The sequence below is a fragment of the Rhamphochromis sp. 'chilingali' genome (genome assembly GCF_963969265.1).
Source record: "Rhamphochromis sp. 'chilingali' genome assembly, chromosome: 7".
Lineage (NCBI taxonomy): Eukaryota > Metazoa > Chordata > Actinopteri > Cichliformes > Cichlidae > Rhamphochromis > Rhamphochromis sp. 'chilingali'.
The window spans coordinates 39,431,684-39,456,028 of NC_137934.1; the positions used below are offsets into that span (position 1 = coordinate 39,431,684).

The 24,345-nt window shown below is 41.5% G+C and overlaps 3 protein-coding genes across 3 annotated transcripts; all 3 read right to left on the reverse strand.

Moving 5' to 3' along the window:
* Window positions 1–1,550: 1,550 nt before the first annotated feature.
* On the reverse strand, window positions 1,551–5,357 carry LOC308400107 (serine/threonine-protein kinase pim-2-like). Its single transcript, XM_080887608.1, has 9 exons — window positions 5,186–5,357; window positions 4,905–5,084; window positions 4,470–4,658; window positions 4,110–4,204; window positions 3,977–4,024; window positions 2,424–2,645; window positions 2,162–2,342; window positions 1,896–2,072; window positions 1,551–1,806 (listed from the first exon to the last, which is right to left on the reverse strand). The coding sequence occupies exons 1-9, from the start codon at window positions 5,256–5,258 to the stop codon at window positions 1,715–1,717; spliced, it is 1,257 nt and encodes a 418-aa protein (XP_080743734.1). The 5' UTR covers window positions 5,259–5,357; the 3' UTR covers window positions 1,551–1,714.
* Window positions 5,358–9,285: 3,928 nt separating this feature from the next.
* LOC308399671 (serine/threonine-protein kinase pim-2-like) lies at window positions 9,286–13,785 on the reverse strand. Its single transcript, XM_080887034.1, has 9 exons — window positions 13,614–13,785; window positions 13,333–13,512; window positions 12,898–13,086; window positions 12,538–12,632; window positions 12,405–12,452; window positions 10,852–11,073; window positions 10,590–10,770; window positions 10,324–10,500; window positions 9,286–10,234 (listed from the first exon to the last, which is right to left on the reverse strand). Exons 1-9 carry the CDS (start codon window positions 13,684–13,686, stop codon window positions 10,143–10,145), a joined length of 1,257 nt encoding a protein of 418 aa, XP_080743160.1. The 5' UTR covers window positions 13,687–13,785; the 3' UTR covers window positions 9,286–10,142.
* A 2,782-nt stretch (window positions 13,786–16,567) lies between these two features.
* LOC308399636 (serine/threonine-protein kinase pim-2-like) lies at window positions 16,568–22,221 on the reverse strand. Its single transcript, XM_080886999.1, has 10 exons — window positions 22,050–22,221; window positions 21,769–21,948; window positions 21,334–21,522; window positions 20,974–21,068; window positions 20,841–20,888; window positions 19,288–19,509; window positions 19,026–19,206; window positions 18,760–18,936; window positions 18,233–18,670; window positions 16,568–16,738 (listed from the first exon to the last, which is right to left on the reverse strand). Exons 1-9 carry the CDS (start codon window positions 22,120–22,122, stop codon window positions 18,579–18,581), a joined length of 1,257 nt encoding a protein of 418 aa, XP_080743125.1. The 5' UTR covers window positions 22,123–22,221; the 3' UTR covers window positions 16,568–16,738; window positions 18,233–18,578.
* Between the last annotated feature and the right edge of the window lie 2,124 nt (window positions 22,222–24,345).

Here is a 24,345-nt window from a genome sequence, read left to right on the forward strand (position 1 = left end):
GTTGTGGGGATTAATCCAGCTCCGACAAGTCTCAGGCGGATCTTACCGCTAGCAGCCCAGGAATAAAGCCCCCGAAGATCTGCCTCTTTCCGAAGACGACGGAGCAGGACAACAAAGCCGGCTCTCTTCCCCCGCTTCCTCCGACGAGGCCTCTGAAGCAAAATTGAGCTAACCGGCAAGAGTGGAGGTGAACCGGGTGCTGCGTCGCGCTCAAGCGGCGGTGGGAAAACAACGTCGTATCGTTGACTCTGAAAGTTATCCATAGCAGATTTGATCGCCAGTAACGCATGGCGATCATAAATCCGAAGGGAGATGACATCGGACAAAGCTGTAGCAAGAACACTTGCATAACATATGAAGTAAACAAACACATGGACGGAGGCAGCGGCACAGCCAAACACAGGCGCCATCTTGCTTCTTGGGACAACAACAGTAATAAAAAAATCACACAAAATATGACTCTTTTTTTTTTTGTTTTTAATAGTTGTTAACTTAAAATGGCACCAAATAGTACCCCCAAAGCAAACCTTTCGGTATGCCAACATTTCTTCAGCTATTTTCAGGGCAGGGTCGGATGATGATGAGCTACAATAAAATGCATCATGGCCTCAATTCAATTCAATTCAATTTTGTTTATATAGCGCCAAATCACAACAAAAGTCGCCTCAAGGCACTTCATAGATACAGAGAAAAACCCAACAATCATATGACCCCCTTTGAGCAAGCACTTTGGCGACAGTGGGAAGGAAAAACTCCCTTTTAACAGGAAGAAACCTCCGGCAGAACCAGGCTCAGGGAGGGGCGGGGCCATCTGCTGCGACCGGTTGGGGTGAGAGAAGGAAGACAGGATAAAGACATGCTGTGGAAGAGAGACAGAGGTTAATAACAGATATACACTACATTTTCATCAATGACATTTTTCATAAAGCAAGCCTACAAAAGCCTATATGTCATGGTCCTGGGTCATTTTGACCCAGTGTTCTTAGTTTTCCTGTAGTTTTGTATTTTGTTCCTTATGTCCATTGGATTGGTTGGTTTGGTATTTGGATTCCCCCTGTGTCCATGTTTTTATTGTGGTGTTTGTTCTGGTACCGTGTTCCCATCCTTTGTGTTCTGTGTTCTCCTCATCCCCCCATATTCATCCTTCTTCTCTGCCTCTCTCTCTCTGTGCTCATCTCTGTGTACTGTGTTGTGTTTAAGGTCCACATCTTGGTGTCAGTATTTTCAGTTTCGTGTCCTCCCTGCTCGCTAATTGTCTTCAGCTGTGTTCCCCGTGTGTTCCCACTTCTCTCATTACCTTCTGTGTATTTATGTCAGAGTGTCCCTTTGTTCTGTGTTGCGTCGTCCCTCTAGGTTGTGTGCATTTACCGTGTCTTCCCAGCGCCTCAGCTTTAGTTGCTCCCAGGTTAGTTATTGTATGGCTTCTTATGTTCCTGTTAATAAAGACCTGCCTTTGAGGTCATCACCGTGTGTCTAGAGCCGTGCATTTGGGTCCTCTCTTGCCTTCACACAGCCGCCGCTTGACACTATATTTAGATGAAGGTCAGATGGAGGTCTCAGACTGCTTGCTGCTGGATTGGAAAAGAAAACACCAAAAAAGAGCCACGTGACAGCAACTGCAACATTGCTACTAAATTTGAAAAGTGACTTGTTGATGACTTGTGATGTGTTGGAGCTTTTGCTCCATAACCTTTTAGTTCATGGTGCGCAGAAATCATTTGAGCCACATGTGATTCCGAAGATCCTCCAGGGTGAAGCGGTCCTTGTAGTGCTTCCTCAGACACCCCGTCAAAAAATCCCTGCATTCTTTACAGAAATGAAATACTCTTGTTAAAGTTATCCACAAAGTTATTTCACCTTTCTTATATCAACAGCCCTTTTGGCAGAAATCTTACTGTTTGAAATGTCAGCTAAAATCGGTGGGTTTTGGTTGATGATCTTGTAGTCGCAGTCAAATGGTAACTTGTTGTGTAACAGCTGGTACATCACAACACCCAGCTGCCAGGCTGTAGTATATTCTGCAGAGCAGAAGCCGTACATGAACCACTCTGGACTATTGTAGATCCTGGTTCCTAAAACACAAAGATAAGAAGAATTAATGGGGAGGGAACATGATGTGGAGACAGTTCATGACAGCACAACGCTGTGGCTGAAAACATACCTGCGTTCCTCCTGAACCTTTGTCCCGGAGTAAACGTGACTCCACAGCCAAAATCGATGTATCGCACTCGGGGTTCCTCCGAAGATGTTTCAATTAGAATGTTGTGTGGTTTAATATCTCGGTGGAAAACCCCCTTGTTATCCATCGTAATGGCTGCGTCAACTAGTTGCTTCATTATGACCTAAAAGAAAGGAAGCCATATTTGGAGCACAGGACATTCTCTATGAAAAACTGCTGTAAGCTCCAAATGCTCGTCACTTACCTTAACATGTGTCTCTGACAGAGGTTTATCTGTAGTTTTGAGGTAATTGTCTAAGTCCATGCAATTTTCTGGTTTCTCAAAAACCATAATAAGCTCATCTTCCAGATCAAACCAGTCAAGTAGAAGTGGGGTTATACTGCTTTCCGTATCATGTGGTCCAGCCCCAACTTGTATCAGTAGCGCCACCTCCAGGGGAACATCAGTACTTTTCCCATTCCAATCCTTCAGAAGGAAAGTTACTTCAGGTCAGTATTCAGAATTTCAACAAAAGTAGCTATCAGCGTACAGACAGTTTTGAAATAGTCACAAAATGACCTGATCTTTAAAAAGCATTCTTTCCACTGAAACATGTCAGTTTAAACAATAAGGTGACCCACTGTTCATAGAATTCGACCATATTTCCTGACGATTTCACACACAACTGTGAGACCAGTCTGGTTCATGCACGGAGGAAATACGTGCCTTATGCTTGATGCCTGAGAAGGCCTGAAATAATATAAATACTAGGGCTGCCACAAACGATCATTTTGATAGTCGACTAGTCACCGATTATTTTTGCGATTAGTCGACTAATCAGATCATCCATTGGACGTAAAACTACAGCTTATTGCACCAGCAGTATCTGCTCTTATATAACTATCATTAGCTTACAGCTTTAAGTGTTTAAGGTCTGTGCTAACTAAAAATAAAGACAAGATGATAGTTTATTAAATTTTAATGAAATTTGCAGATTGTTTCGGTGAAGTTTAATAAACTCCTTGCTATCTAAAATATAACAGGACACTGGAGTATATTCTCCAGCATCTCACACTTCTGATAATCAGTTGTCTGCTTGATGTTTATTCAGCTGTGTAAAAACTATAACTTTAATCTCAGACAAACTGATTTACTCAGGAACAAATAAAATACTAAAGAAAAAGCCAAACAATAACATTTTAAGTTATCTAAGTGACTCATATATATTTAACCTGAGTAGCGAAAGACGGCGGTGGGTTTGAAAACGATTTGCGGGGAGTCCGGTGTTCTCACGGCGCTAGTGAGCCTAGCCCCCGGCTCGCTAACGAGCTAGTGGGTAACAGACGTCTCCGAAAACGTCGGAGCGCTTTTGAAAATATGTGGTGTCCTGATAAACTGAGCAGATATTTGAGGTTTACACAGCTACATTCTCGCCTGAAAATATGTTAAACGTTTATTTTGTGACCCAGAAAGAATAATAAGAGTAATATTAAAACTAACTAGCTGCCGCCATTGTTGGAAACTGCGCTGGGCCGCGCTATGAATTCTGGGACACAGCTGCTTCTTCTTCTTCTTCGGGGTTTAACGGTAGCTGACATCCTTGTACATGCAATGCTGCCATCTTCTGTTTCAGTCCGTTATTACACTCTTAAATCCTGCCACTTACTCCTGCGTCTTTTGTGATCTTACAAAGCTTCAAACGACGCGTCGACTATTAAATCAGTCGTCGACGATTTTGATAGTCGACGTAATCGTGACTAGTCGACAAATCGTGGCAGCCCTAATAAATACCTGCTGGAATAAGAAAAGACGCTTACCATTGTTGTGCGCGCAAGTCTGCGCTGTTGAACATGTTTGATTGCCACCTGCATTAAAGACATTTTCTGGGTTAGAGAAGTACAAACAGGAATAAACTGAAGATCTGTGAAATGCAAATGTAAGAAGCCATACTGGAAAACTGTCTTTTATGCGTATTCCAGAAAACACGGTGGCAAAGCCTCCATGACCCAGCACCTCCAGCTCTTGATATTTTTCCAGGAAGTCTTCTGCAGACACACAGGAAAAACATACAGGTTATGACTTGTTACACAGAAAACAGCTGGTACAGTCCTATAGAGCTTTGCTATAACATTTCTATTAATTGGTAAATAGCAGCTACATTTTAGCAGATTAGTAGGTAGGTAACGTCACTACTGCCCAGAGTGTCTCTTATTGTCGATTGGTCCCACAGGAATCAAACCCAATCTCAAACCCCAGGACAAATTCTAAAGGATCTTGTGATCCAGCTCAGAAATATTGCCATTATCTTACCTTTTCTGTCAGTGCCGGATATCCTCGGTGAGTCACATGTTTCAGAGGGTTCCTGGGTGGGACTCTCCTCTGGGCTTGTTGTCCTGCTTTTTTTGCTGGATGGTCCCTCAGATTCGTCACTAGTGCTCTTCCGTTTGTTGCTCCTCTTAATTATACTAGAGTCGCTTGAAGGCACTATGAGAAGGCCAACTAAAATGGAAAAAGTAGTTTGACTTTAAGCATTTTCAGTCCAACTCTGTGTGTCAACTGCTTTCTACTGACTTTCTAAGGTCTGGCAATCGTGCATTAAAGCAATAACTGCACACTGAAAATCAACACAAAGAAGGCTAAATGAACCAACTACAAAGTTAAAGACCGTTAAGTACACAGTTAAAGTCACAAAATAAACTACATAGCCAAGATAATGTCACAGCTAAAACAGGTCTTATCACTTACATTTCAAACTGGATTCCCCAGAAACAAAGTGGCTGGGACCCGGTTTTGGACCTCCACTGCTTTTGCTTTTTTTGGGGGATTTGTCCAGTCTTTCAGGTAAGTCCCTTCTCTTTCTTCCCTCTATTCTTCCATCTGGAGTCATCTTCACCAGTGTGGAGATGCAAGGCTCTGTTTGGTGTCCTGAAATCAACAAAAGATGATTTTGTTTAAGTCAAATTCAGTTGCCTCAAATAAAAACCCAGAAGCATGCATAATTACCATATGAATCCCATTTGACTTACCTAGAGGGTTATTCAGATCCACAGGACGTGGTGCAGTATAAGTTGGCCAAGACTTTGACATTGTGTGATTCATTTAGGTTAATTTAGTTTCAGGATTTCACTCTTCACTCTGCAAAGATGCAATGAGCTGTGTGTGAGAACTATGATCTTTAGTGTCTTATAACAATGTCTTATAACAACGAGGTGATGACATCACAAGATTTTGGAATTCTTGGTTTCCATAGCTACAGAACATCAGCCTGGGCTAGGCAGTAGTTTCTGGTGAAGGCAAAGTTCTGTAAAGATTTATTTAGGGGTGCAATATTGCAAAAACTGTAGCGCAGCTGCATAAATGCATGTTTATAGAGGGCTGCTTCAAGGTGGGAACTGTGCTTCTACAACAAAGGCCATAAAACTAGTTAGGAACAAGCAATGGATATTATAGATAATATTGTAGCTATTATACCAACAAGAAGGACTCTCTTTGGGCAGCATTTACTTGTAAGGCAGTAGTGAAGGCTAATGGATAGCTTTGCAGGCTAAAAGCTAGCAGCACAGGTTAAGTCAAAATTCACTTGATTTCAGTTTTATTTACAGCACCAAATCACAAAAACAGTTGCCTAAAGGTGCTGGAATGTGTTGACTGATCTATAAATCGTATCTGTGAGCATTATTGTGACTAGTTACTCACTAAATGTATGAGCAGTATTGGATGTAATGCATAATAAAATTATGCGTTACTGTGATGAGGTTATATTTTTCAAGGTTCAAAGGCTATAGAAAGAAAGCACGTGTAGCCCAGTGAATTTGAACTTCCACAGTTATTCTTTTTCCTTTCCTGCCTAATGTATTTTCTTATAATTTCTCAATAATTTATTTGCTCTGTTTTACCTAACCTCCGACTGTCTTGGTGAGTGTTGTGGAAGTTAGTATTGTTAGCTGATGTAACAAGCATGGTACCTGCTTCCCAACTCTATCGGTGTGGGGTTTTTTTCTTTTTTTCTTTAATCGCTGGTTGTTCATATTTATGTTCCACTTGTATACCTCATCTGTTTGTATGTTGTATACTCACTGATTGTTCAATAAAGTTCTTGTTAAAATTACACACATATATATATATATTAGGGGTGCAACAATACACAAAATTCACGGTTCGGTTCGATACTTTGGTGTCACGGTTCGATATTTTTTCGATACAAAAAAAATGTTCATGCCTTTTTAATTTGTCATTTATTAAAATTATGAATATATATTTTAACTCAAAAGTACAGTTTTTAAATTTAACCCTAACCCTTGTGCGTGTTTTTTATTTTGACAGCGAATGCGCACCTGCGGACCACTTATGTGCAGCCCTGGTTATTTAGCTCATCATATCGCAGCCACAGAAATTCTTTTGTCCATGAAACCATAAAGCTGCACTTTCTTTTTGCCTTATAGTCTGATTTGTCATAACTTCTCCGTTTTGTGGTAAGCTTTTCTTTGGCTGTCACTTCTTCACCCTGACCTGTCTTATTTGGCTCAGCAGAACTAAAATATATATCCTGCTGCTTTTACACACGCACTCACATAACGCTCAGCGATTCTCTGCGCGATCAACCTCTCACATGTTTAAGCTGCAGGAGATTTCACTTGTCATGTTTGCGTAGTAAGCTAACGATTGATAAGACGATGTCAGAGGAATTGGTGCACAAATTATCATCACTCACCAATCAGTGCTGTCGCTCTCTATACACAGTTCGTGCGATTGCAAAGTGAAAGCAAAAAACAAGCGCAAATTCAAACGCGATTTCAATATGTCACATATTGACAGTATATAAGTATTGTCTTGAGCACTGTTAGTGCCAACATATATAAATGGCAAAATAAAATAAAAATACTTCATGAATATCTCATAATTGTATATATTTGTGCATTTGAGCTGAGCATTGAGCGGGGACTTTTCACTATCGATCGATTATGATCAATGACAGTGAACCTGAGCACCTCCCCTACCTTTGGTGTGCGCTCACGCAGCTTGTAGAAAAAGTTTAGTGTGGAAGAAGTGGAGAAGGTGGAGCTGAAAAGCTGACATAAAACAATTAAAACTAAAAATGGGTGCAGCAAAATGTGTCGATTTAACCGCCATGTTAGCTGTCAGTGCTGCTGCACCAGCAGCAAGCGGTAACAACTAGTGACAACCAGTGAGAACCAGCAACAACCGGTAACCAAGCCTCACAGTCAAATATTGTTTGAAACAGATACTTGGATTTCAAATAATTTAGAACTGATACTACCATTTATGTGATGCTCCTCTTCTATCCAAATCACCTGAAAGGCAACAAAAAAGATTCTCTATCCCTGGTGATTGCTGCAACCAGCAGCACAGCAGTGAAAAAAAAGCAGTGATCATTTGTATGTAAACAACACATGAGTTATTGGATGTGATCGCTACAGGTTATCACATCCAATATGGCAACAGCTCTTGAGCAATGTGTGCATGACATGACAAAGGTTAATAAGAGGCCTAACATTGTAGAGGGAAGCCAAAGTGTTTGAGGAGAACTCGGAAAGACACAGGCCATCACCATGGACTCAACCAAAAAGGATGAATGCATGTTGTGTGCATGCTGCATACCTATGTGTTCAAAGTAAAACGTGTGTACTGAACAGAGCATTTGCCATCCAGAAGCATTTATTGTATTTGTAATCATGCTTTTGTATCATATTTTATGAAGAAGACTAGTCAGTTGGCAATATGGCGCCACCTGTTGTCATCTTCTCTCTGCTCTGATTCCCAAATGTGGTCAAACATTAATATATAGTTTTTTATACACAAGTACTTGGAGAAACAAAGGTTTCTGGGGCAATGTGCTCATTTAAAGGCACATATAGGGCTAAGGGCTCAGTTCAAACACAGTGGGTTGTGGGGATTAATCCAGCTCCGACAAGTCTCAGGCGGATCTTACCGCTAGCAGCCCAGGAATAAAGCCCCCGAAGATCTGCCTCTTTCCGAAGACGACGGAGCAGGACAACAAAGCCGGCTCTCTTCCCCCGCTTCCTCTGACGAGGCCTCTGAAGCAAAATTGAGCTGACCGGCAAGAGTGGAGGTGAACCGGGTGCTGCGTCGCGCTCAAGCGGCAGTGGGAAAACAACGTCGTATCGTTGACTCTGAAAGTTATCCATAGCAGATTTGATCGGCAGTAACGCATGGCGATCATAAATCCGAAGGGAGATGACATCGGACAAAGCTGTAGCAAGAACACTTGCATAACATATGAAGTAAACAAACACACGGACGGAGGCAGCGGCACAGCCAAACACAGGCGCCATCTTGCTTCTTGGGACAACAACAGTAATGAAAAAATCACACAAAATATGACTCTTTTTTTTTTTTTTTTTAATAGTTTTTAACTTAAAATGGCACCAAATAGTACCCCCAAAGCAAACCTTTCGGTATGCCAACATTTCTTCAGCTATTTTCAGGGCAGGGTCGGATGATGATGAGCTACAATAAAATGCATCATGGCCTCACTTCAATTCAATTCAATTCAAGGGTCGCGGGGGGCGCTGGAGCCTATCCCAGCTGTCATAGGGCGAGAGGCGGGGTACACCCTGGACAGGTCGCCAGTCTGTCGCAGGGCCAACACACAGGGACAGACAACCATTCGCACTCACATTCACACCTAATGGCAATTTGGATTATCCAATTAACCTATCCCCACAAGCTGCATGTCTTTGGACGGTGGGAGGAAGCCGGAGTACCCGGAGGGAACCCACGCAAACACGGGGAGAACATGCAAACTCCACACAGAAAGACCCCGGCCTGATGTTGGAATTGAACTCAGGACCTTCTTGCTGTGCGGCAACAGTGCTAACCACTGTGCCACCGTGCTGCCCAATTCAATTCAATTCAATTGTATTTATATAGCGCCAAATCACAACAAAAGTCGCCTCAAGGCGCTTCATAGATACAGAGAAAAACCCAACAATCATATGACCCCCTTTGAGCAAGCACTTTGGCGACAGTGGGAAGGAAAAACTCCCTTTTAACAGGAAGAAACCTCCGGCAGAACCAGGCTCAGGGAGGGGCGGCCATCTGCTGCGACCGGTTGGGGTGAGAGAAGGAAGACAGGATAAAGACATGCTGTGGAAGAGAGACAGAGGTTAATAACAGATATACACTACATTTTCATCAATGACACTTTTCATAAAGCAAGCCTACAAAAGCCTATATGTCATGGTCCTGGGTCATTTTGACCCAGTGTTCTTAGTTTTCCTGTAGTTTTGTATTTTGTTCCTTATGTCCATTGGATTGGTTGGTTTGGTATTTGGATTCCCCCTGTGTCCATGTTTTTATTGTGGTGTTTGTTCTGGTACCGTGTTCCCATCCTTTGTGTTCTGTGTTCTCCTCATCCCCCCATATTCATCCTTCTTCTCTGCCTCTCTCTCTCTGTGCTCATCTCTGTGTACTGTGTTGTGTTTAAGGTCCACATCTTGGTGTCAGTATTTTCAGTTTCGTGTCCTCCCTGCTCGCTAATTGTCTTCAGCTGTGTTCCCCGTGTGTTCCCACTTCTCTCATTACCTTCTGTGTATTTATGTCAGAGTGTCCCTTTGTTCTGTGTTGCGTCGTCCCTCTAGGTTGTGTGCATTTACCGTGTCTTCCCAGCGCCTCAGCTTTAGTTGCTCCCAGGTTAGTTATTGTATGGCTTCTTATGTTCCTGTTAATAAAGACCTGCCTTTGAGGTCATCACCGTGTGTCTAGAGCTGTGCATTTGGGTCCTCTCTTGCCTTCACACAGCCGCCGCTTGACACTATATTTAGATGAAGGTCAGATGGAGGTCTCAGACTGCTTGCTGCTGGATTGGAAAAGAAAACACCAAAAAAGAGCCACGTGACAGCAACTGCAACATTGCTACTAAATTTGAAAAGTGACTTGTTGATGACTTGTGATGTGTTGGAGCTTTTGCTCCATAACCTTTTAGTTCATGGTGCGCAGAAATCATTTGAGCCACATGTGATTCCGAAGATCCTCCAGGGTGAAGCGGTCCTTGTAGTGCTTCCTCAGACACCCCGTCAAAAAATCCCTGCATTCTTTACAGAAATGAAATACTCTTGTTAAAGTTATCCACAAAGTTATTTCACCTTTCTTATATCAACAGCCCTTTTGGCAGAAATCTTACTGTTTGAAATGTCAGCTAAAATCGGTGGGTTTTGGTTGATGATCTTGTAGTCGCAGTCAAATGGTAACTTGTTGTGTAACAGCTGGTACATCACAACACCCAGCTGCCAGGCTGTAGTATATTCTGCAGAGCAGAAGCCGTACATGAACCACTCTGGACTATTGTAGATCCTGGTTCCTAAAACACAAAGATAAGAAGAATTAATGGGGAGGGAACATGATGTGGAGACAGTTCATGACAGCACAACGCTGTGGCTGAAAACATACCTGCGTTCCTCCTGAACCTTTGTCCCGGAGTAAACGTGACTCCACAGCCAAAATCGATGTATCGCACTCGGGGTTCCTCCGAAGATGTTTCAATTAGAATGTTGTGTGGTTTAATATCTCGGTGGAAAACCCCCTTGTTATCCATCGTAATGGCTGCGTCAACTAGTTGCTTCATTATGACCTAAAAGAAAGGAAGCCATATTTGGAGCACAGGACATTCTCTATGAAAAACTGCTGTAAGCTCCAAATGCTCGTCACTTACCTTAACATGTGTCTCTGACAGAGGTTTATCTGTAGTTTTGAGGTAATTGTCTAAGTCCATGCAATTTTCTGGTTTCTCAAAAACCATAATAAGCTCATCTTCCAGATCAAACCAGTCAAGTAGAAGTGGGGTTATACTGCTTTCCGTATCATGTGGTCCAGCCCCAACTTGTATCAGTAGCGCCACCTCCAGGGGAACATCAGTACTTTTCCCATTCCAATCCTTCAGAAGGAAAGTTACTTCAGGTCAGTATTCAGAATTTCAACAAAAGTAGCTATCAGCGTACAGACAGTTTTGAAATAGTCACAAAATGACCTGATCTTTAAAAAGCATTCTTTCCACTGAAACATGTCAGTTTAAACAATAAGGTGACCCACTGTTCATAGAATTCGACCATATTTCCTGACGATTTCACACACAACTGTGAGACCAGTCTGGTTCATGCACGGAGGAAATACGTGCCTTATGCTTGATGCCTGAGAAGGCCTGAAATAATATAAATACTAGGGCTGCCACAAACGATCATTTTGATAGTCGACTAGTCACCGATTATTTTTGCGATTAGTCGACTAATCAGATCATCCATTGGACGTAAAACTACAGCTTATTGCACCAGCAGTATCTGCTCTTATATAACTATCATTAGCTTACAGCTTTAAGTGTTTAAGGTCTGTGCTAACTAAAAATAAAGACAAGATGATAGTTTATTAAATTTTAATGAAATTTGCAGATTGTTTCGGTGAAGTTTAATAAACTCCTTGCTATCTAAAATATAACAGGACACTGGAGTATATTCTCCAGCATCTCACACTTCTGATAATCAGTTGTCTGCTTGATGTTTATTCAGCTGTGTAAAAACTATAACTTTAATCTCAGACAAACTGATTTACTCAGGAACAAATAAAATACTAAAGAAAAAGCCAAACAATAACATTTTAAGTTATCTAAGTGACTCATATATATTTAACCTGAGTAGCGAAAGACGGCGGTGGGTTTGAAAACGATTTGCGGGGAGTCCGGTGTTCTCACGGCGCTAGTGAACCTAGCCCCCGGCTCGCTAACGAGCTAGTGGGTAACAGACGTCTCCGAAAACGTCGGAGCGCTTTTGAAAATATGTGGTGTCCTGATAAACTGAGCAGATATTTGAGGTTTACACAGCTACATTCTCGCCTGAAAATATGTTAAACGTTTATTTTGTGACCCAGAAAGAATAATAAGAGTAAAGTTAAAACTAACTAGCTGCCGCCATTGTTGGAAACTGCGCTGGGCTGCGCTATGAATTCTGGGACACAGCTGCTTCTTCTTCTTCTTCGGGGTTTAACGGCAGCTGGCATCCTTGTACATGCAGTGCTGCCATCTTCTGTTTCAGTCCGTTATTACACTCTTAAATCCTGCCACTTACTCCTGCGTCTTTTGTGATCTTACAAAGCTTCAAACGACGCGTCGACTATTAAATCAGTCGTCGACGATTTTGATAGTCGACGTAATCGTGACTAGTCGACAAATCGTGGCAGCCCTAATAAATACCTGCTGGAATAAGAAAAGACGCTTACCATTGTTGTGCGCGCAAGTCTGCGCTGTTGAACATGTTTGATTGCCACCTGCATTAAAGACATTTTCTGGGTTAGAGAAGTACAAACAGGAATAAACTGAAGATCTGTGAAATGCAAATGTAAGAAGCCATACTGGAAAACTGTCTTTTATGCGTATTCCAGAAAACACGGTGGCAAAGCCTCCATGACCCAGCACCTCCAGCTCTTGATATTTTTCCAGGAAGTCTTCTGCAGACACACAGGAAAAACATACAGGTTATGACTTGTTACACAGAAAACAGCTGGCACAGTCCTATAGAGCTTTGTTATAACATTTCTATTAATTGGTAAATAGCAGCTACATTTTAGCAGATTAGTAGGTAGGTAACGTCACTACTGCCCAGAGTGTCTCTTATTGTCGATTGGTCCCACAGGAATCAAACCCAATCTCAAACCCCAGGACAAATTCTAAAGGATCTTGTGATCCAGCTCAGAAATATTGCCATTATCTTACCTTTTCTGTCAGTGCCGGATATCCTCGGTGAGTCACATGTTTCAGAGGGTTCCTGGGTGGGACTCTCCTCTGGGCTTGTTGTCCTGCTTTTTTTGCTGGATGGTCCCTCAGATTCGTCACTAGTGCTCTTCCGTTTGTTGCTCCTCTTAATTATACTAGAGTCGCTTGAAGGCACTATGAGAAGGCCAACTAAAATGGAAAAAGTAGTTTGACTTTAAGCATTTTCAGTCCAACTCTGTGTGTCAACTGCTTTCTACTGACTTTCTAAGGTCTGGCAATCGTGCATTAAAGCAATAACTGCACACTGAAAATCAACACAAAGAAGGCTAAATGAACCAACTACAAAGTTAAAGACCGTTAAGTACACAGTTAAAGTCACAAAATAAACTACATAGCCAAGATAATGTCACAGCTAAAACAGGTCTTATCACTTACATTTCAAACTGGATTCCCCAGAAACAAAGTGGCTGGGACCCGGTTTTGGACCTCCACTGCTTTTGCTTTTTTTGGGGGATTTGTCCAGTCTTTCAGGTAAGTCCCTTCTCTTTCTTCCCTCTATTCTTCCATCTGGAGTCATCTTCACCAGTGTGGAGATGCAAGGCTCTGTTTGGTGTCCTGAAATCAACAAAAGATGATTTTGTTTAAGTCAAATTCAGTTGCCTCAAATAAAAACCCAGAAGCATGCATAATTACCATATGAATCCCATTTGACTTACCTAGAGGGTTATTCAGATCCACAGGACGTGGTGCAGTATAAGTTGGCCAAGACTTTGACATTGTGTGATTCATTTAGGTTAATTTAGTTTCAGGATTTCACTCTTCACTCTGCAAAGATGCAATGAGCTGTGTGTGAGAACTATGATCTTTAGTGTCTTATAACAATGTCTTATAACAACGAGGTGATGACATCACAAGATTTTGGAATTCTTGGTTTCCATAGCTACAGAACATCAGCCTGGGCTAGGCAGTAGTTTCTGGTGAAGGCAAAGTTCTGTAAAGATTTATTTAGGGGTGCAATATTGCAAAAACTGTAGCGCAGCTGCATAAATGCATGTTTATAGAGGGCTGCTTCAAGGTGGGAACTGTGCTTCTACAACAAAGGCCATAAAACTAGTTAGGAACAAGCAATGGATATTATAGATAATATTGTAGCTATTATACCAACAAGAAGGACTCTCTTTGGGCAGCATTTACTTGTAAGGCAGTAGTGAAGGCTAATGGATAGCTTTGCAGGCTAAAAGCTAGCAGCACAGGTTAAGTCAAAATTCACTTGATTTCAGTTTTATTTACAGCACCAAATCACAAAAACAGTTGCCTAAAGGTGCTGGAATGTGTTGACTGATCTATAAATCGTATCTGTGCGCATTATTGTGACTAGTTACTCACTAAATGTATGAGCAGTATTGGATGTAATGCATAATAAAATTATGCGTTACTGTGATGAGGTTATATTTTTCAAGGTTCAAAGGCTATAGAAAGAAAGCACGTGTAGCCCAGTGAATTTGAACTTCCACAGTTATTCTTTTTCCTTTCCTGCCTAATGTATTTTCTTATAATTTCTCAATAATTTATTTGCTCTGTTTTACCTAACCTCCGACTGTCTTGGTGAGTGTTGTGGAAGTTAGTATTGTTAGCTGATGTAACAAGCATGGTACCTGCTTCCCAACTCTATCGGTGTGGGTTTTTTTCTTTTTTTCTTTAACCGCTGGTTGTTCATATTTATGTTCCACTTGTATACCTCATCTGTTTGTATGTTGTATACTCACTGATTGTTCAATAAAGTTCTTGTTAAAATTACACACATATATATATATATTAGGGGTGCAACAATACACAAAATTCACGGTTCGGTTCGATACTTTGGTGTCACGGTTCGATATTTTTTCGATACAAAAAAAATGTTCATGCCTTTTTAATTTGTCATTTATTAAAATTATGAATATATATTTTAACTCAAAAGTACAGTTTTTAAATTTAACCCTAACCCTTGTGCGTGTTTTTTATTTTGACAGCGAATGCGCACCTGCGGACCACTTATGTGCAGCCCTGGTTATTTAGCTCATCATATCGCAGCCACAGAAATTATTTTGTCCATGAAACCATAAAGCTGCACTTTCTTTTTGCCTTATAGTCTGATTTGTCATAACTTCTCCGTTTTGTGGTAAGCTTTTCTTTGGCTGTCACTTCTTCACCCTGACCTGTCTTATTTGGCTCAGCAGAACTAAAATATATATCCTGCTGCTTTTACACGCGCACTCACATAACGCTCAGCGATTCTCTGCGCGATCAACCTCTCACATGTTTAAGCTGCAGGAGATTTCACTTGTCATGTTTGCGTAGTAAGCTAACGATTGATAAGACGATGTCAGAGGAATTGGTGCACAAATTATCATCACTCACCAATCAGTGCTGTCGCTCTCTATACACAGTTCGTGCGATTGCAAAGTGAAAGCAAAAAACAAGCGCAAATTCAAACGCGATTTCAATATGTCACATATTGACAGTATATAAGTATTGTCTTGAGCACTGTTAGTGCCAACATATATAAATGGCAAAATAAAATAAAAATACTTCATGAATATCTCATAATTGTATATATTTGTGCATTTGAGCTGAGCATTGAGCGGGGACTTTTCACTATCGATCGATTATGATCAATGACAGTGAACCTGAGCACCTCCCCTACCTTTGGTGTGCGCTCACGCAGCTTGTAGAAAAAGTTTAGTGTGGAAGAAGTGGAGAAGGTGGAGCTGAAAAGCTGACATAAAACAATTAAAACTAAAAATGGGTGCAGCAAAATGTGTCGATTTAACCGCCATGTTAGCTGTCAGTGCTGCTGCACCAGCAGCAAGCGGTAACAACTAGTGACAACCAGTGAGAACCAGCAACAACCGGTAACCAAGCCTCACAGTCAAATATTGTTTGAAACAGATACTTGGATTTCAAATAATTTAGAACTGATACTACCTTTTATGTGATGCTCCTCTTCTATCCAAATCACCTGAAAGGCAACAAAAAAGATTCTCTATCCCTGGTGATTGCTGCAACCAGCAGCACAGCAGTGAAAAAAAAGCAGTGATCATTTGTATGTAAACAACACATGAGTTATTGGATGTGATCGCTACAGGTTATCACATCCAATATGGCAACAGCTCTTGAGCAATGTGTGCATGACATGACAAAGGTTAATAAGAGGCCTAACATTGTAGAGGGAAGCCAAAGTGTTTGAGGAGAACTCGGAAAGACACAGGCCATCACCATGGACTCAACCAAAAAGGATGAATGCATGTTGTGTGCATGCTGCATACCTATGTGTTCAAAGTAAAACGTGTGTACTGAACAGAGCATTTGCCATCCAGAAGCATTTATTGTATTTGTAATCATGCTTTTGTATCATATTTTATGAAGAAGACTAGTCAGTTGGCAATATGGCGCCACCTGTTGTCATCTTCTCTCTGCTCTGATTCCCAAATGTGGTCAAACATTAATATATAGTTTTTTATACACAAGTACTTGGAGAAACAAAGGTTTCTGGGGCAATGTGCTCATTTAAAGGCACATATAGGGCTAAGGGCTCAGTTCAAACACAGTGGGTTGTGGGGATTAATCCAGCTCCGACAAGTCTCAGGCGGATCTTACCGCTAGCAGCCCAGGAATAAAGCCCCCGAAGATCTGCCTCTTTCCGAAGACGACGGAGCAGGACAACAAAGCCGGCTCTCTTCCCCCGCTTCCTCTGACGAGGCCTCTGAAGCAAAATTGAGCTGACCGGCAAGAGTGGAGGTGAACCGGGTGCTGCGTCGCGCTCAAGCGGCGGTGGGAAAACAACGTCGTATCGTTGACTCTGAAAGTTATCCATAGCAGATTTGATCGGCAGTAACGCATGGCGATCATAAATCCGAAGGGAGATGACATCGGACAAAGCTGTAGCAAGAACACTTGCATAACATATGAAGTAAACAAACACACGGACGGAGGCAGCGGCACAGCCAAACACAGGCGCCATCTTGCTTCTTGGGACAACAACAGTAATGAAAAAATCACACAAAATATGACTCTTTTTTTTTTTTTTTTTTTTTAATAGTTTTTAACTTAAAATGGCACCAAATAGTACCCCCAAAGCAAACCTTTCGGTATGCCAACATTTCTTCAGCTATTTTCAGGGCAGGGTCGGATGATGATGAGCTACAATAAAATGCATCATGGCCTCACTTCAATTCAATTCAATTCAATTCAAGGGTCGCGGGGGGCGCTGGAGCCTATCCCAGCTGTCATAGGGCGAGAGGCGGGGTACACCCTGGACAGGTCGCCAGTCTGTCGCAGGGCCAACACACAGGGACAGACAACCATTCGCACTCACATTCACACCTAATGGCAATTTGGATTATCCAATTAACCTATCCCCACAAGCTGCATGTCTTTGGACGGTGGGAGGAAGCCGGAGTACCCAGAGGGAACCCACGCAAACACGGGGAGAACATGCAAACTCCACACAGAAAGACCCCGGCCTGATGTTGGAATTGAACTCAGGACCTTCTTGCTGTGCGGCAACAGTGCTAACCACTGTGCCACCGTGCTGCCCAATTCAATTCAATTCAATTGTATTTATATAGCGCCAAATCACAACAAAAGTCGCCTCAAGGCGCTTCATAGATACAGAGAAAAACCCAACAATCATATGACCCCCTTTGAGCAAGCACTTTGGCGACAGTGGGAAGGAAAAACTCCCTTTTAACAGGAAGAAACCTCCGGCAGAACCAGGCTCAGGGAGGGGCGGCCATCTGCTGCGACCGGTTGGGGTGAGAGAAGGAAGACAGGATAAAGACATGCTGTGGAAGAGAGACAGAGGTTAATAACAGATATACACTACATTTTCATCAATGACACTTTTCATAAAGCAAGCCTACAAAAGCCTATATGTCATGGTCCTGGGTCATTTTGACCCAGTGTTCTTAGTTTTCCTGTAGTTTTGTATTTTGTTCCTTATGTCCATTGGATTGGTTGGTTTGGTATTTGGATTCCCCCTGTGTCCATGTTTTTATTGTGGTGTTTGTTCTGGTACCGTGTTCCCATCCTTTGTGTTCTGTGTTCTCCTCATCCCCCCATATTCATCCTTCTTCTCTGCCTCTCTCTCTCTGTGCTCATCTCTGTGTACTGTGTTGTGTTTAAGGTCCACATCTTGGTGTCAGTATTTTCAGTTTCGTGTCCTCCCTGCTCGCTAATTGTCTTCAGCTGTGTTCCCCGTGTGTTCCCACTTCTCTCATTACCTTCTGTGTATTTATGTCAGAGTGTCCCTTTGTTCTGTGTTGCGTCGTCCCTCTAGGTTGTGTGCATTTACCGTGTCTTCCCAGCGCCTCAGCTTTAGTTGCTCCCAGGTTAGTTATTGTATGGCTTCTTATGTTCCTGTTAATAAAGACCTGCCTTTGAGGTCATCACCGTGTGTCTAGAGCTGTGCATTTGGGTCCTCTCTTGCCTTCACACAGCCGCCGCTTGACACTATATTTAGATGAAGGTCAGATGGAGGTCTCAGACTGCTTGCTGCTGGATTGGAAAAGAAAACACCAAAAAAGAGCCACGTGACAGCAACTGCAACATTGCTACTAAATTTGAAAAGTGACTTGTTGATGACTTGTGATGTGTTGGAGCTTTTGCTCCATAACCTTTTAGTTCATGGTGCGCAGAAATCATTTGAGCCACATGTGATTCCGAAGATCCTCCAGGGTGAAGCGGTCCTTGTAGTGCTTCCTCAGACACCCCGTCAAAAAATCCCTGCATTCTTTACAGAAATGAAATACTCTTGTTAAAGTTATCCACAAAGTTATTTCACCTTTCTTATATCAACAGCCCTTTTGGCAGAAATCTTACTGTTTGAAATGTCAGCTAAAATCGGTGGGTTTTGGTTGATGATCTTGTAGTCGCAGTCAAATGGTAACTTGTTGTGTAACAGCTGGTACATCACAACACCCAGCTGCCAGGCTGTAGTATATTCTGCAGAGCAGAAGCCGTACATGAACCACTCTGGACTATTGTAGATCCTGGTTCCTAAAACACAAAGATAAGAAGAATTAATGGGGAGGGAACATGATGTGGAGACAGTTCATGACAGCACAACGCTGTGGCTGAAAACATACCTGCGTTCCTCCTGAACCTTTGTCCCGGAGTAAACGTGACTCCACAGCCAAAATCGATGTATCGCACTCGGGGTTCCTCCGAAGATGTTTCAATTAGAATGTTGTGTGGTTTAATATCTCGGTGGAAAACCCCCTTGTTATCCATCGTAATGGCTGCGTCAACTAGTTGCTTCATTATGACCTAAAAGAAAGGAAGCCATATTTGGAGCACAGGACATTCTCTATGAAAAACTGCTGTAAGCTCCAAATGCTCGTCACTTACCTTAACATGTGTCTCTGACAGAGGTTTATCTGTAGTTTTGAGGTAATTGTCTAAGTCCATGCAATTTTCTGGTTTCTCAAAAACCATAATAAGCTCATCTTCCAGATCAAACCAGTCAAGTAGAAGTGGGGTTATACTGCTTTCCGTATCATGTGGTCCAGCCCCAACTTGTATCAGTAGCGCCACCTCCAGGGGAACATCAGTACTTTTCCCATTCCAATCCTTCAGAAGGAAAGTTACTTCAGGTCAGTATTCAGAATTTCAACAAAAGTAGCTATCAGCGTACAGACAGTTTTGAAATAGTCACAAAATGACCTGATCTTTAAAAAGCATTCTTTCCACTGAAACATGTCAGTTTAAACAATAAGGTGACCCACTGTTCATAGAATTCGACCATATTTCCTGACGATTTCACACACAACTGTGAGACCAGTCTGGTTCATGCACGGAGGAAATACGTGCCTTATGCTTGATGCCTGAGAAGGCCTGAAATAATATAAATACTAGGGCTGCCACAAACGATCATTTTGATAGTCGACTAGTCACCGATTATTTTTGCGATTAGTCGACTAATCAGATCATCCATTGGACGTAAAACTACAGCTTATTGCACCAGCAGTATCTGCTCTTATATAACTATCATTAGCTTACAGCTTTAAGTGTTTAAGGTCTGTGCTAACTAAAAATAAAGACAAGATGATAGTTTATTAAATTTTAATGAAATTTGCAGATTGTTTCGGTGAAGTTTAATAAACTCCTTGCTATCTAAAATATAACAGGACACTGGAGTATATTCTCCAGCATCTCACACTTCTGATAATCAGTTGTCTGCTTGATGTTTATTCAGCTGTGTAAAAACTATAACTTTAATCTCAGACAAACTGATTTACTCAGGAACAAATAAAATACTAAAAAAAAAGCCAAACAATAACATTTTAAGTTATCTAAGTGACTCATATATATTTAACCTGAGTAGCGAAAGACGGCGGTGGGTTTGAAAACGATTTGCGGGGAGTCCGGTGTTCTCACGGCGCTAGTGAGCCTAGCCCCCGGCTCGCTAACGAGCTAGTGGGTAACAGACGTCTCCGAAAACGTCGGAGCGCTTTTGAAAATATGTGGTGTCCTGATAAACTGAGCAGATATTTGAGGTTTACACAGCTACATTCTCGCCTGAAAATATGTTAAACGTTTATTTTGTGACCCAGAAAGAATAATAAGAGTAAAGTTAAAACTAACTAGCTGCCGCCATTGTTGGAAACTGCGCTGGGCCGCGCTATGAATTCTGGGACACAGCTGCTTCTTCTTCTTCTTCGGGGTTTAACGGTAGCTGACATCCTTGTACATGCAATGCTGCCATCTTCTGTTTCAGTCCGTTATTACACTCTTAAATCCTGCCACTTACTCCTGCGTCTTTTGTGATCTTACAAAGCTTCAAACGACGCGTCGACTATTAAATCAGTCGTCGACGATTTTGATAGTCGACGTAATCGTGACTAGTCGACAAATCGTGGCAGCCCTAATAAATACCTGATGGAATAAGAAAAGACGCTTACCATTGTTGTGCGCGCAAGTCTGCGCTGTTGAACATGTTTGATTGCCACCTGCATTAAAGACATTTTCTGGGTTAGAGAAGTACAAACAGGAATAAACTGAAGATCTGTGAAATGCAAATGTAAGAAGCCATACTGGAAAACTGTCTTTTATGCGTATTCCAGAAAACACGGTGGCAAAGCCTCCATGACCCAGCACCTCCAGCTCTTGATATTTTTCCAGGAAGTCTTCTGCAGACACACAGGAAAAACATACAGGTTATGACTTGTTACACAGAAAACAGCTGGTACAGTCCTATAGAGCTTTGCTATAACATTTCTATTAATTGGTAAATAGCAGCTACATTTTAGCAGATTAGTAGGTAGGTAACGTCACTACTGCCCAGAGTGTCTCTTATTGTCGATTGGTCCCACAGGAATCAAACCCAATCTCAAACCCCAGGACAAATTCTAAAGGATCTTGTGATCCAGCTCAGAAATATTGCCATTATCTTACCTTTTCTGTCAGTGCCGGATATCCTCGGTGAGTCACATGTTTCAGAGGGTTCCTGGGTGGGACTCTCCTCTGGGCTTGTTGTCCTGCTTTTTTTGCTGGATGGTCCCTCAGATTCGTCACTAGTGCTCTTCCGTTTGTTGCTCCTCTTAATTATACTAGAGTCGCTTGAAGGCACTATGAGAAGGCCAACTAAAATGGAAAAAGTAGTTTGACTTTAAGCATTTTCAGTCCAACTCTGTGTGTCAACTGCTTTCTACTGACTTTCTAAGGTCTGGCAATCGTGCATTAAAGCAATAACTGCACACTGAAAATCAACACAAAGAAGGCTAAATGAACCAACTACAAAGTTAAAGACCGTTAAGTACACAGTTAAAGTCACAAAATAAACTACATAGCCAAGATAATGTCACAGCTAAAACAGGTCTTATCACTTACATTTCAAACTGGATTCCCCAGAAACAAAGTGGCTGGGACCCGGTTTTGGACCTCCACTGCTTTTGCTTTTTTTGGGGGATTTGTCCAGTCTTTCAGGTAAGTCCCTTCTCTTTCTTCCCTCTATTCTTCCATCTGGAGTCATCTTCACCAGTGTGGAGATGCAAGGCTCTGTTTGGTGTCCTGAAATCAACAAAAGATGATTTTGTTTAAGTCAAATTCAGTTGCCTCAAATAAAAACCCAGAAGCATGCATAATTACCATATGAATCCCATTTGACTTACCTAGAGGGTTATTCAGATCCACAGGACGTGGTGCAGTATAAGTTGGCCAAGACTTTGACATTGTGTGATTCATTTAGGTTAATTTAGTTTCAGGATTTCACTCTTCACTCTGCAAAGATGCAATGAGCTGTGTGTGAGAACTATGATCTTTAGTGTCTTATAACAATGTCTTATAACAACGAGGTGATGACATCACAAGATTTTGGAATTCTTGGTTTCCATAGCTACAGAACATCAGCCTGGGCTAGGCAGTAGTTTCTGGTGAAGGCAAAGTTCTGTAAAGATTTATTTAGGGGTGCAATATTGCAAAAACTGTAGCGCAGCTGCATAAATGCATGTTTATAGAGGGCTGCTTCAAGGTGGGAACTGTGCTTCTACAACAAAGGCCATAAAACTAGTTAGGAACAAGCAATGGATATTATAGATAATATTGTAGCTATTATACCAACAAGAAGGACTCTCTTTGGGCAGCATTTACTTGTAAGGCAGTAGTGAAGGCTAATGGATAGCTTTGCAGGCTAAAAGCTAACAGCACAGGTTAAGTCAAAATTCACTTGATTTCAGTTTTATTTACAGCACCAAATCACAAAAACAGTTGCCTAAAGGTGCTGGAATGTGTTGACTGATCTATAAATCGTATCTGTGCGCATTATTGTGACTAGTTACTCACTAAATGTATGAGCAGTATTGGATGTAATGCATAATAAAATTATGCGTTACTGTGATGAGGTTATATTTTTCAAGGTTCAAAGGCTATAGAAAGAAAGCACGTGTAGCCCAGTGAATTTGAACTTCCACAGTTATTCTTTTTCCTTTCCTGCCTAATGTATTTTCTTATAATTTCTCAATAATTTATTTGCTCTGTTTTACCTAACCTCCGACTGTCTTGGTGAGTGTTGTGGAAGTTAGTATTGTTAGCTGATGTAACAAGCATGGTACCTGCTTCCCAACTCTATCGGTGTGGGTTTTTTTCTTTTTTTCTTTAATCGCTGGTTGTTCATATTTATGTTCCACTTGTATACCTCATCTGTTTGTATGTTGTATACTCACTGATTGTTCAATAAAGTTCTTGTTAAAATTACACACATATATATATATATTAGGGGTGCAACAATACACAAAATTCACGGTTCGGTTCGATACTTTGGTGTCACGGTTCGATATTTTTTCGATACAAAAAAAATGTTCATGCCTTTTTAATTTGTCATTTATTAAAATTATAAATATATATTTTAACTCAAAAGTACAGTTTTTAAATTTAACCCTAACCCTTGTGCGTGTTTTTTATTTTGACAGCGAATGCGCACCTGCGGACCACTTATGTGCAGCCCTGGTTATTTAGCTCATCATATCGCAGCCACAGAAATTATTTTGTCCATGAAACCATAAAGCTGCACTTTCTTTTTGCCTTATAGTCTGATTTGTCATAACTTCTCCGTTTTATGGTAAGCTTTTCTTTGGCTGTCACTTCTTCACCCTGACCTGTCTTATTTGGCTCAGCAGAACTAAAATATATATCCTGCTGCTTTTACACGCGCACTCACATAACGCTCAGCGATTCTCTGCGCGATCAACCTCTCACATGTTTAAGCTGCAGGAGATTTCACTTGTCATGTTTGCATAGTAAGCTAACGATTGATAAGACGATGTCAGAGGAATTGGTGCACAAATTATCATCACTCACCAATCAGTGCTGTCGCTCTCTATACACAGTTCGTGCGATTGCAAAGTGAAAGCAAAAAACAAGCGCAAATTCAAACGCGATTTCAATATGTCACATATTGACAGTATATAAGTATTGTCTTGAGCACTGTTAGTGCCAACATATATAAATGGCAAAATAAAATAAAAATACTTCATGAATATCTCATAATTGTATATATTTGTGCATTTGAGCTGAGCATTGAGCGGGGACTTTTCACTATCGATCGATTATGATCAATGACAGTGAACCTGAGCACCTCCCCTACCTTTGGTGTGCGCTCACGCAGCTTGTAGAAAAAGTTTAGTGTGGAAGAAGTGGAGAAGGTGGAGCTGAAAAGCTGACATAAAACAATTAAAACTAAAAATGGGTGCAGCAAAATGTGTCGATTTAACCGCCATGTTAGCTGTCAGTGCTGCTGCACCAGCAGCAAGCGGTAACAACTAGTGACAACCAGTGAGAACCAGCAACAACCGGTAACCAAGCCTCACAGTCAAATATTGTTTGAAACAGATACTTGGATTTCAAATAATTTAGAACTGATACTACCTTTTATGTGATGCTCCTCTTCTATCCAAATCACCTGAAAGGCAA

Coding starts and splice junctions, on each gene's coding strand:
- LOC308400107 (XM_080887608.1), bottom strand. CDS start 5,258: ATGAATCACACAATGTCAAAGTCTTGGCCAACTTATACTGCACCACGT. Junction 5,085..5,185: donor GGATCTGAATAACCCTCTAG/GTAAGTCAAATG, acceptor TGTTGATTTCAG/GACACCAAACAGAGCCTTGC. Junction 2,646..3,976: donor GACTTGCGCGCACAACAATG/GTAAGCGTCTTT, acceptor TTCCTTCTGAAG/GATTGGAATGGGAAAAGTAC.
- LOC308399671 (XM_080887034.1), bottom strand. CDS start 13,686: ATGAATCACACAATGTCAAAGTCTTGGCCAACTTATACTGCACCACGT. Junction 12,633..12,897: donor ATCCGGCACTGACAGAAAAG/GTAAGATAATGG, acceptor GTGTGTCTGCAG/AAGACTTCCTGGAAAAATAT. Junction 10,771..10,851: donor TGTCAGAGACACATGTTAAG/GTAAGTGACGAG, acceptor CCTTTCTTTTAG/GTCATAATGAAGCAACTAGT.
- LOC308399636 (XM_080886999.1), bottom strand. CDS start 22,122: ATGAATCACACAATGTCAAAGTCTTGGCCAACTTATACTGCACCACGT. Junction 20,889..20,973: donor GCATAAAAGACAGTTTTCCA/GTATGGCTTCTT, acceptor TCTTTAATGCAG/GTGGCAATCAAACATGTTCA. Junction 18,937..19,025: donor AAGGTTCAGGAGGAACGCAG/GTATGTTTTCAG, acceptor TTTGTGTTTTAG/GAACCAGGATCTACAATAGT.